The sequence below is a fragment of the Rhopalosiphum padi genome, chromosome 1 (assembly GCF_020882245.1).
Source record: "Rhopalosiphum padi isolate XX-2018 chromosome 1, ASM2088224v1, whole genome shotgun sequence".
Classification (NCBI taxonomy): domain Eukaryota; kingdom Metazoa; phylum Arthropoda; class Insecta; order Hemiptera; family Aphididae; genus Rhopalosiphum; species Rhopalosiphum padi.
Window position 1 is genome coordinate 81,436,917 of NC_083597.1, and position 13,198 is coordinate 81,450,114.

General features: G+C 29.7%; 2 protein-coding genes across 2 annotated transcripts; one reads left to right on the top strand and one right to left on the bottom strand.

Moving 5' to 3' along the window:
• Positions 1–1,954: 1,954 nt before the first annotated feature.
• Positions 1,955–3,397, bottom strand: LOC132932115 (uncharacterized). Its single transcript, XM_060998334.1, has one exon. The coding sequence runs from the start codon at positions 3,235–3,237 to the stop codon at positions 2,464–2,466; it is 774 nt and encodes a 257-aa protein (XP_060854317.1). The 5' UTR covers positions 3,238–3,397; the 3' UTR covers positions 1,955–2,463.
• A 4,443-nt stretch (positions 3,398–7,840) lies between these two features.
• Positions 7,841–13,198, top strand: LOC132917099 (MAU2 chromatid cohesion factor homolog). Its single transcript, XM_060977657.1, has 10 exons — positions 7,841–8,163; positions 8,250–8,429; positions 8,524–8,646; positions 8,732–8,860; positions 8,927–9,035; positions 9,686–9,850; positions 9,917–10,167; positions 10,961–11,166; positions 11,646–11,848; positions 11,971–13,198. Exons 1-10 carry the CDS (start codon positions 7,945–7,947, stop codon positions 12,294–12,296), a joined length of 1,911 nt encoding a protein of 636 aa, XP_060833640.1. The 5' UTR covers positions 7,841–7,944; the 3' UTR covers positions 12,297–13,198.

Here is a 13,198-nt window from a genome sequence, read left to right on the forward strand (position 1 = left end):
AGGCAATTCAAGTGAAAAAAGGTTACCTACCTAAATTTGAGAGACAATTCGAGTGTCACCAAAAAGGTAGTCTGATTTCATGGCAAATATAAGTATGTTATTCTGGATCAAATACACATTGGTTTAATTACATTAAAATAACGTATAATTTATAAAACAATTATATAGGTATAGGTAAAATAAAAATACATTTTTATAGGCATACATTTTCATTAAAATGTATCATAAAAAGTATATTATAGATAAAAAATATAGTTTAATTCATAAAAGGCAAAAAATGTTTATAATTAAAAAAGATATAATAAAGAAATACAATAAATATGAAATTATAAATATACACATAGCAATAATATTAAAATACCAATTTTAATATCAAGTCAATAAATAGAAGTATAATAAAAATTAAATTATAGTTTCGTAAGTAGATTTTTATAACTTATTTTTACAAACTTAAAATTACATATTTCCTACTTTTTAATTTTTTAATTTAGATTTATGCACATTTTTATTAATTTGTTTATTTTTTTGCCTATGAGTAGAAACTATTAATTGCATTTTTATTTTAAAATCTGTTTAGTTTTGTCTTAAAATTTCCAAAAATTAAAATGTACTTAGATGTGAAATATAAAATAAAAAATTTAATTTTGTTAAAATTTTCACACGCATTTGTTGTTAAATACATACTAGAACTACAAGCAGTCCATATTTCAAGTGAAAAATCAGAATCATTAGTTTATATCTGCTTTTTTTTTATCTTTAATGGATTAGAAATTATCACGCTGAGTATTGGTAATCATATGAATTTATTGTGAATATGATAATTATATTTATATCAAAATACTTATCCGACGCAAAATAAGGTTTTTAGTTTAATTAATTTAGTTTTAATTATCACTAAAAATAGTATTTCTTACCTATTATGTACAGGCCACAATCAGAATAGGTAAAAAGGTTACTTTTGGATGTAATCATCTTTTGGTGATGTTCCAAAAAAACGGGTGTTGACCAGTTGCCTTAATGGCTGTTTTTGGCATTTTAAAAATGTATCAGTTGTCCTCAACTAAGAGTACCAATAAATTGCTCTCACATATTATTATATACATGATAATACCAATCCGTAAAATAGAAGAGGTAATAATATGTAAATAATAGTATATAAAAATAAAAATTGTAATTTTAGACGCGTCTAAGTATACTTATAAATTATAACTATTGTACCTATTCATATTATTTATATAAATTTTATACTATTTTTTTTACAATACCTACATATTTTTATACATATTATATATTATATAATTACAAATATCAACTTTTTTATCATGCTTTACTATCTTATCGTTTTGGAAAATTACATTGTATACCGCTTATAATTATTGTATTCGATCTTTTATTATAAATATTATTATTATTTACATATTTACCTACCCTATTTACGGATTGGTATTATAATGCATGTATATAATATGTGAGGGCATCTGGTACATTTGGTTGAGGACAACTAGCGAATTTTGTTCTAGGTAGTTTTGGGGGGGATTGGTATAAAAAAAGTACTTTTGAGGGCAACTGGTATACGCCCCATAATATCGCTAGATGTTGCCCGGCATTGCCCTTTTTGGCATTATAAACATTAATTGTCATATTTTTTTCTCATAAACGTATTTTCCACATATTATGTATAAAATAAATACTAAAACTACTATAAAATTGTATAAGTATTTATTTTATAAATATTGGGAAAATAAGTTAGGTTTCGTGTACCGTTATAGTGAGTAAGAAAAAATAGCGTTGTAGACAGTTATAGTAGATATGACATATTACACAACATTTATCGATACGTTCGTCTAAATAAATCTGTTTGGACAGTAACTAGAGATTTTCAATTTATCAGCCACTGATCGAATAAAAAAAAGTTTTATTCCAAAACCACCAACATCAAAAATTAAACTTTCAATACAGGCGTTGCAAAAATCGTTTAATTATAATAATAGATAGATATAATAACAAAAAAAAAAAAATTCAATAAACATAGGTACAATACATTAAAGTTTATAATGTTGTTATCTTTATAAATCATGATGACACGCAACATTATAAATACTACAGTTTACATTGTTTTTACTCGCTATGCATACATCGTGACCTATACACAATATTTACACACTAAATTAATGTTACAGTAAAACAAAAAGTTCAATATAATAATTAACATAGCCAAAATAACTGTGACAAATTATTCTGAAAAAAAAATGGAATTTGCTAATATATCAATAGCATGAGCAAATTCAGAGCACTTGCGTATTTTTACACAGAAAGTTTATATAATTATAGTTAAAATACCTATATCAAGATACAATGATAAGACTTACGTATTATAATTTACAGTAGTACTTACTTAGTATAATAATAATTTATTGAAATGTACAAGACATAAATATGAAAAAAACATTACGATACCTACACCTAATTAAATAAATTATAACCGGCGTTGGTCGTCCACCAAAAGTTCGGACATCCTATGTTGAACGCGTACTCGAGACATCGCCGACTGATGAACAAACGGTCGGTGTAGTCCCTGTCCCAGGGACATCCGTTTTGATGGGCATACACGAGACACGCCAATTGATCCAACATTGCGGCCAGAAAACACGTGTGTTCGTCCCACGGACATCCATTTTCGTGCGCATACTTCAGACAGTCCAGGTGTCCGCCCGCCGCAGCATCGGCGCACGTGAGCTCGTGCCACGGACATCCGTTTTCGTGCGCATACCTGAGACAGTGCAAGTTGCCCGCGCCCGCCGCTTTGTTGCACGTCCGTTCGTCCCACGCGCACGAGTTGTCGTGCATGTACATCAGGCACTCCAGGTGTCCGCCGAGGGCCGCGACCGAGGGCGTCGACGCGTCCCATGGGCAGCCGATCTCGTGGGCCAGCCTCAGACAGTCGACGTGCCCGTAACTGGCGGCCATCTCGCACACGGCCCCAAACCCGCGGCCGCCGTTGCCGCCGCGGCGCATCACCTTCCGGTACATGGACCGCCTGTCGCCTTCCGGGTCGAAACCGCCGGCTTCCGTGTTCAGCTTCAAGATTTCGAACAGCGACTTGCAACAGCGCTGCATGTCGACGCGCGGAAGCGTACAGTAATCCGTCCGGTACGTGTGCCGCTGGATCTTGTCGCACGCCCGGTACGCCAACTTGATGAGGCTGGGTACGGCGTACCGTCTCGCCTCGGCGGTCATCTCTTGTACACACTTCTAATGACGGCCTTGTGTCAGACGGTGCCTCGACTGCAGCGTACGTATTATAATGTCAAAACTAAAAACAACGAACGACGTGTCCGCACTCGCGTTCAGTGGGTATGATACGGCCCGTGATATTGTACGCGCGCGACACGAGAGGATCGTGTGTGTATACATGGGACAGAGAACGTAACTCGAAACTCGATGGCGCACATATCATGACAATAACAATCATAAATAGATAAACGAAGAATGTATGCGATTAAGCGAAATCCAAAAACATATTATATTTTATTAAATATATTATATTACGCGCGTGAAAAAAAAAATATTAATATACTTATATAGTTATATATATATATATAGTCGTACGCGAAAGCGCCGATTACGGACCCGGAAATAAACCAAACGTTATAGATAATAACCAATATTTCGGATTGTTTTTGTATTGTTCAAGTGTCGACTGTTGGTGTAAACTTAAGAGGACGTTTACCCGAATCTAGGTAAAAATGTCCGAGGAAAAAATGTCCACGGTAAAATTGTCCAAAACCAAAAATGTACATGGTAAAATTGTCCAAAATAAACTAAGTAAAAGACCTCCTTAAATATATTTACAACATTGATTATAATAATATTTAAAAAAAAAATAAACAATTATTTCATTATTGCGGTAGTCAGATATGAAAGGTGTATTTATAGAATATTGATTATAATATTTAAAAAAATAATTAATAATTCTTTCGTTATTGAATATAAAATATAAATAAAAAAATTGATTATAAAAATGTCCAAATAATAGTTAATAATTAATAATTCTTTCGTTATTGAATATAAAAATAAATAAAAAAATAGATTATATAAATGTCCAAAAAAAACCCAGATAATTATTGCCTAATTAAAATTTACGAATGTCAACGATATACATTTTAAAAAGTTGTCTATACTTTTTTCTTTATTATTATACACTTTGCAAATTTTTTTAAATTTTTCTTGCATATTAATATACATTTTTTTTTTTTGCCGGAGGTTGTCCTATATCTCTTTGCCCAATTATAACTAAATTTTACCATGGACATTCTTGGTTTCTGACATTTTCACCTAGGACATTCTTGATTTCGGACATTTTTGTATAATACCGTTTACCCGCACATGTGTTGTATCCAGGCGGCAGGCACGTATACATGGGGGAAGGGTTGATGCTCAAACACTCCCGAAATAATTTCGAGTAACGAGGAAAAAATTGTTTTATTATGTTGTGGCACAATTTGTATTGCTACATTTTGTACCCCCCCCCCCCCCCCCCGATTTTTTTTTTATACATGCCTGGTTGTATCTGTCTTACTAACGTATATCATAGCAAATTTGCGTTCAGCAGAACACATTTTGTGATGTTAGCTTTAATATTAAAGTCAATTTAAAGGTAAGAATTATCTAAAGAAAATGTAATTTTTTACTATGATTTTAAAGTGTGTTACAGGTATGTAAAATACTACAACTTTAAAATGTTCATAACTCACTTTAAAATCATAATACCAATAAAAGCATATGACATTTTCTACATAATATTCTTACCTTTAAATTTAATAATAGGTAAATTTACTCTAATGTTAAACCTAACATCACAAAATGTGATCTTCTGAACGCAAATTTGCTACCATATTCATCATGTGCGTTAGTAAGACAAAGACGACACATGCGGAATTAACGTCCTCTTAACAGCGGTTTTTAAAAATTAGTCATAACTTTTTAAGCGCCACCCAACTAATTATAAAAACATTCTAATGCTATCCAACAAATGGTAAACAAAATTGTTGGATAGGTTTAATTGAATTCTGTTTCATCGTTATACGTGTGTCGCTAAATGCGTAGACATAATATGAAATAAATATGTAATTTAATAATACAAAATATGTGATGATAATCGTTGAACATGATGGTAACAAATAATTCAGTATGATTTACTTACCCGTACACAGTTTATTATAAATAAAATCGCTGTAAGCCCCAAAAAATTCTGCTGGGGGGCAATTGTTTGTCTCCACTCCTTAAAATATACAGAACCGTATGTAGTAGTGTACTGTAATAAATTATTCAATGTATTTTTTAATATTTTTATCTATATACATATATGATTTGTTATTCCACTTGTAATTTATGTACTTCTATCGATTTCGTAACCACAGGCCATTTACAGATATTACTTTGTATGCTCTTGTCCATACAAGCAATATATTGTATGCTTACTTATAATATTATACATTTATGCTTGTAATATAGATAATAGTATGGTGACGTACAGCATCATTACATAATATTTTTATGTGACGTATCTGCTTTAAAATTTTAATATAATATTATGTTCTCTTAATGACGTCACCGTACAATCACCTTATAAATTAAACATGTAAATAATATTACTTTGTCATCGTATATATATCGTATACTGAGCAGGGTCAAATGTATACAACCACATTAAACCTAATCGGGTATTTTCCTGTTATACAAGATTTTTTTATAATGTGAAACGTCACAATCCTGTAATTATCTGAGATTTTTAAATTTTACCGCTTTACAGGCTTTTCTATATTAATACTTTACCTATACGAATGTATAGGTAGCAATAAACTAATAAATAATAATATATTTTAAATTTTGAAATGTGATCAACGAGACCACTTTTATAACTAGTGAAAAATTAATAATATAATAAGAGGTCATGACTTATGACTAGGGAACTGCAGATTTAAATACAAATTGCATTTTTTTTTGAGTGTCCAAAAACATTGCTTTCCAAGCACAAAGTTTATTTGATACACAGTGGCGTAGCCAGGATTTTTTTTAGGGGGTGTTTTTTTAGTAATATAATAAAATAAATCTACAACCGTATAAAAATAATAAAATAATTGAATGATAATGATTATTATCACCAGTGCAGTCGATAACGTAAATACGGCATAACAGAATGCATTTCACCACGAATAAATGATTGTATTCCTATATTACAAACATTATATTTTTGATAAAAATACGGCCGAAGGGGGGTGTTTCAACACCCAAACCCCCCTGGCTACGCCACTGTTGATACATCAAGGAATTATAAAATGTAACTTTCATTTTGTATTTTTCTACATTCTTAAGACTTTTTTGCTTCTTGGAATAAATTTTTACATTTTTATGTTATTAAGTCATTTTTATTTAGGAATTGATAAAATTTGGTAAAAATTAAGCAGCACCTGATTATACAATGTGGCACAGTGCTATTATGAAACACAAGGTAAAAGTATGATTAATGTATCTATCTAAATAGTATATTCATTTTTTGGAAATAATTTTCAAAGTAAAAAAAAGATAGGAGAACTAGAGGATGATGAAAATGATAAGATAATTAATACCTAAGAATAAAAAATTATATAATTAAACAAATTTTAAAAGTATTTTTAAAAATAATTCTGTTATGAGTGCATAAATCTGTTTTTTTTAAGGCATTTTTCTTGTTTTTTATAGAGAATTTAAATCCGTTCCCTAATTATGACTTACGAGTTACGAATAAGTAATAATTGTAAATTTGAAAATTGAAACGTGGCGCGTGAATATGGTTAAGATTGTGTTGTTCATAATAAAGACGATTAACGAAGGTAGTTTTGGGTCAGAGTCTCGATAATAGACATAGTCTAATAAATATTGGTTCTTGTATAACAAGAATGTACCAACGATTCGTGTCAACTGTTAACTAATCCTAAATAATTAAGTGTATTCAATATAGATGAATATTGAACAGTGAGGTTTAACCCAACCAGGAAGAGCTGATATTTATACCTGGCACTTGTCCATTTTTTTTCTGTCTTCATGATCTTTTTTTTGTGATTTTAGATTTTGAACAGAACAATGAATGAATTAATTTTACAATGTTGTGTGTTTTGTTTTTATGAGTGGCGGTTTTAATATAACATAGAGAGGAGAGGAGGGGGGCTATTTTCAATTGTTTACTCCCTCCCCCGTCATAATTACATATCAAATAAAGAATAAAATTAGTAGGTAAATGGCCCTATAATAAATGACATATGTATAACTTTCATTTTTTACTTCATAATTCAAATAGTTCAGTTTTATTGGTAGGTATATCATTATAAAGCACTAGCCTCTGAATTATACTTAGGCCTTTAACTGTGTATACAATGTTATATAATTATAATATAGTATAAAGTCCGTAGATTTTACTATAGTCTATATTGTCTATAATCTAAAAAAAATTGGCTAATAAATGCGGAACAAATGCAGTTTAGTTCCTACGAGATTTTTTCGACCCCCCCCCCCCAGTGTTCCACCCATAGTGTTTTAAAGCACTGAATACAAAAGTCTAACTCAAAAATTCTCGCAAATCATTATTTTAGAAGTTATCAATGTTATCATTTCTCAGGCCTTTATCATTTTTGTGATAAGCGCTTATCACTAGGATTTGTACGCCCCGTGTGATAAGGTTATCTTATGTTGATACCGCACAGTTGGTAACTGGGATATGAGTAACAGCGGTCACGTTCTACCAATAATATTCCTTGACGGTGTTTTCAGTGTGTGTTTTGTTGACAATTTTTCGTGATTATAACAATTGTTGATAAATGTAATATGTAACTGTTAAAAAAGAGAATATCGCTGCAGTTGTCTTATACTTTCCCTCAACGATTCTGACGGATACATCGCCGCCGTCCGATGGCGTCATCTCAAGACGCTTGGTACCTGTCGCTGCTGGGGCTGGCAGAAAACTTCCGGACGTCAAATCGCATCAAGATGTGCATCCAGTGCTTACAGGCAGTGTTCAGTTTCAAACCTCCGCCAAGGGTCGAAGCCCGGACCCATCTGCAGCTGGGCAACATACTCCTCCAGTACACGAAGAACACGGACCTGGCTCGGACGCACCTCGAACAAGCGGTAATTTCGCTGCCGATCGGACATCGTCCCCCCTCCCCACCCCACGGGCCAACGACATACTTAATTCAATTTTTGCCTGTCCTTAGTGGTTGCTGTCGCAGTCCATCAACGCGTTCGACGACGTCAAATTCGAGGCAGCTAGTGTCGTGGCCGAGCTCTACCAGCAACAGAACCAATCGAATCTAGCCAAACCCATTCTGAGGAAAGCCGTCGAACTGTCACAGCACAACATCTACTGGCATTGTAGACTTATATTTCAATTAGCCGTGAGTACAAACGCTCATGGCTGTTTCTGCAAATGCGTGACCAACTTTATTGTTCATAATTTTTTCAATGTTAATTTTTGTTTCTTTTTTCTAGCAAATACATGCTGTAGAAAAAGATTACGAATTGGCTAGCAGCTTACTTGGTGTTGGCGTCGATTACGCTCACATATCGTCAGCAGCTTATACCAGAGTACTTTTTCTGCTCAGTAGATGCATGGTAGGAATTTTTTTTTGCAACATTTAATAAGAAATTTTTTATAATCTGATATTTTAAATGTTTATTGTTTTATTCTTTTAACCAGTTACTGCTTATTGACAAAAAAATCACAGAAGTTTCTCCATTATTAACCCAAGCCGGATATTTAGTTGATAACTGGCAAGCCAGCCAATATCAGAAAGAATATCTAAAAGTTTTCTTTTTAGTTTTACAAGTAATGATTTTAATTTTATTGAACCTCTCATGTACGTATTTTTCAACTTTTGTCATTATTTTAAAGGTATGTCATTATTTAATGGCTGGACAAGTAAAGAGTGTCAAACCGTGTTTAAAACAATTACAACAAAGTATTCTGACAATCATGCAGCCTACTTGGCCCTCTGATGAAGGTTACTATTGACTTAAATAAATCCTTGTCTTTATCCTTTAGCTATTTACTAATTTATTTTAGTCTTTATTTTTGATTCAAGAATATTAAATATAATAAAATATTAAATTATTTAAATATGCTATAAAATAAAAAAAAATCTACATTCAACTTATTTAAAAGATTACTTTACTTTGAAAAATTACACATTAATTTTGATTAAATGAAAATTGCTATAATATGAAAATTGTTTAAAAGTTAGTTATTAGATATTATTTTACAAAATAACAGATTTTTTTCTAGTAAAAATTAAATTATAAATTATAAATGTATAGCCTTTTTTTTAATGTTTTAATATCAAAATAGTACTTAAATATACTACATAATACATATCAGTATATAATGTTTATTTGTTAAATATTGGTAGTATTTATTTTATTTTTTTAAATAAATTTCAATTTTTCCAACATTCTTTCTGTAGATAAAATAATGTAATTAACATCCAATTTATATCCCTTGCTAAACGTTTTCATATGAAAATAAGTTTTTATTAAGGATTAGTACAATTATTTTTCTTCAAAGTGAATTTCTAATTAAAATAACTTCATTTTTATTTTATACAATGAAGATGTTAGTTATTGTAATTTAACATAAAAAATAATTTTGTTGCAGTTGTTTGTGGATCAAACATGGGTGATATGTTTATATGGATGCCTAAAGAACAATTATATGTTGTAGTCTATCTAGTGACTGTAATGCATAGTATGCAGGCAGGGTACATGGACAAAGCACAAAAGTATACTGATAAAGCTTTGGCACAGATTGAAAAACTAAAAGGTAATCTATGAGTTAAAAAATAAAAGATAATTAATTTATAATTGTACTGCTTACATTTTTTAACAGCTGGTGACAACAAAACGCCAATATTGTCAGTCTTCCAGTTAATGTTGCTCGAAAATATGGTTATGTGTCGACTAGTTACAGGAAATAAATCACAAGCATTACGTGAAATGTCTCAAGTATGTAGTATTTGTCAAAGACATCCACGGCTTTTAAACTCTCATCGACCTCAACTTCATATGCTTATTGGCCTATATGCAATGAGTATGAATTGTATGGATGCTGCTGAAATGCAATTTACTACTTCTTTAAGGGTAGGTATACTTTACAGTAAGACATCTAATATAATGCAATAATATACATAATATAACATAACTATTGCCTTACATTTTTTTTATTTTACAACAATTGTCTTTCACTGTCACAATATTTCACATAAATTAAAAATTTAATACTCTTTCACTTAACATTTTATATTTTGATGACATCGGAAATTTATCTTAAAATTATGAACATAATCAAATCTATTTTCAGTTCAATATTGTTTTTAAATATTTTATTTTATTTTTGTTTCAAAATATAGCTAAAAATTAAGTCAAAAGTAATTTGACTTTCATATAGTTGTACTCAAGATCCAATACAATCAATTATTTATTAATCTATATTATGGAATTACTTAATAGTGAATTTACACTGTTTTAAACGAATAAATGTCAGTTACACCTGTCCTATTATAGTGGTTTTTTTCAAGTCTAAAATTTTATCAAATTATAATGACCATCTTATTTTCTGTATCCATTGGTAACTCTATACAAACAAAAAATATTTGTTTTTTATGAGCCAACAAATCCCTGAGTGATCCATGTTAAAAATGCAAAATTTAAAAATTTGTCTGTGAGGTACACATCTTTACGTATATGATTACCTATGTACTAAATTTCAGAACCATAAGTACGATCAACTTGACTGTTGATATCTAATACATACATACTAACAATTTCTTTAATTCATATTAACAAACAAAATGTATTGTAAGAGATGAATAAAACATGTTGTGTATATTATATAAATATTTATTGAAAATATATCATAAATCTTATTTTACAGTTGTCACAAGAACGTGAGTTATGGACATTTGCGAACCTCAATTTAGCAATTGTATACTTAAGAGGTAAAAGAGATGTTGAACTAAATGCTCTTTTAGATCGTATAAACCCAGAAACTCTAACATCGCATTCGCACAGTCTCAGAGCTGCTGCATACTATGTTCAAGGGTTGCAATCATTTTTTCAAGCCCGTTATAATGAAGCAAAGTAAGTAAACCATTTAATCTAAACACAAAGTCTTCAAATATTATACTATAAATAGCTAAAGTCACCTAACATTCATTTTTTATTAAGGTTTTAAATATTTATTGTTCATAAGTTATTAATTGGCAAGCTTTTATTTTTAATCATGTTTAATATTAGATACAATCTGTACTCATAATTCTTTGTTAATTAGAATAATTTTTAATTCTTTTTCAAGAACTGGAATAATTAATAACTTCTTTTAAATTTAAAATAATAATAATACAATATTGAAGTTCTTTGAATTCAATCAAATAAACATTTATATTTATAGTTTAAACTTTTTCTAAAATGTTATACATAAGCTCAATATGAAACAGCTCTTCTAATTTTATCTTGATTTTCAATTTTTGTGAATTGAAATGTATTAAAACATATATTTATATATATATATATATTTTAAAAACGTATTTAATGTTTATTTTTTTATTATTGTTATCTAGGAGATACTTAAGAGAAACATTAAAAATGGCTAATGCAGAAGATTTAAATCGTCTAACAAGTTGTTCCTTAGTTTTGCTTGGCCATATATTTTTATCATTAGGCAATAGTAGAGAAAGTATGAATATGGTTACACCTGCTATGCAACTAGCTAGTAAAATTCCTGATGTCCATGTACAACTTTGGGCTTCAGCTATTCTTAAAGGTATTATAAATTATATTTGTATTGTATTATTATAAATATTTATATTTGAATATTATTTTTAGCTTATTATTTTTTTTATGTAGTCATTTGAGTATTTTCTAATTTTTTACAAATGTGTTTAGATTTATATAGAATGTGCAATGATCCAGTTAGAGAAAATGAAGCACTGCAGATGCACTCAAACTTTTCACAAACATTACTTAAGGATCATTTTCAATCATCCGAAATGCCTGAACATGCACTTATATCGTGGACAGACGGACAATTTCCAATTCAATTGAAACCATTTGTATCACCACCTCAACAACATCAACTTCATTTACAACAACAACAACTTCATATGCAACAACAAATGCACCTACAACAACAAAGTTTACACATGCAACAACAACACATGCAATTGCAGTCTAAACAGCCTAACCCCGCAGCTCTTGGACTCCCTTCTTAGCACCTGCCATATACCAATGCGATCAAAGCACATACATTGTGCCATCGACATGTCTTAAAAACTGTCATTATAAAGGTATGTTAGTTAAATTTGTAATTATGCACACACATGTTTTGTATTGTGTAAATAGCTTGAATGTGTAAAGCGTATATAAAGGTCCTTTTATACTTTAAAGTTGTATCCTTGGTATATATAAACCATAAGTTTTATACATTTATCAATGTATTTTTTTTTTTTTTATTTATATCTATTAAATTAAAATGTTATACAGTAAGTGCACTGTACAGTATTCACTTTGAGTACATTGAATAGAAAACAATTTACTCCTTTCAAAATATTAACTCTAAACGTTTAATGAGTAACAGTATTTTTGTTTGAAACCTATTATCCTTATATTACAAATAAAAACCGTGAAAGCCCATTTATCCTATCATTAATTTTAAACATTTTTTTTTTTGTTTTGTGTAATTAGAGTTTTTTGAAATGTATTTTAAGATTTTTAAAATAATTATTTGTATATATGTATGTTTTTTTTTTTTTTTGGTAAAAGTGATTTTTGTCAAATGAATTTATATTGAGACCAAAATGTTGACATAAGTGTGTTATACCCTATTGTATAAGTAATAGCTCAGCTTTTGAGCTAAACTTAATAATCTTTCTTCCTGTAAAATAAACAGGTTGAAAACTCTTATTGATCACTGAGCAACGATGGCAATTAAATTATTAAGATGTCTGCTTACTATTACCATATATATATATATATATAATTTATAAATTTTAATACCTGTTATTATTATTTTTTATATTTATTATTCATTTAATTTCTTTTTTATTTAATGAACATGTGTACATATATTATTTATTATAAAGTCAATAAAGCTTTAAGTTCATACAATTTAAAA

Bases quoted from the DNA above. Each gene is read 5' to 3' on its own strand.
- LOC132932115 (XM_060998334.1), bottom strand. From the start codon at position 3,237: ATGACCGCCGAGGCGAGACGGTACGCCGTACCCAGCCTCATCAAGTTG.
- LOC132917099 (XM_060977657.1), top strand. From the start codon at position 7,945: ATGGCGTCATCTCAAGACGCTTGGTACCTGTCGCTGCTGGGGCTGGCA. The intron at 8,164-8,249 runs GTAATTTCGCTG...GCCTGTCCTTAG, and splicing joins GGACGCACCTCGAACAAGCG to TGGTTGCTGTCGCAGTCCAT. The intron at 10,168-10,960 runs GTAGGTATACTT...CTTATTTTACAG, and splicing joins AATTTACTACTTCTTTAAGG to TTGTCACAAGAACGTGAGTT.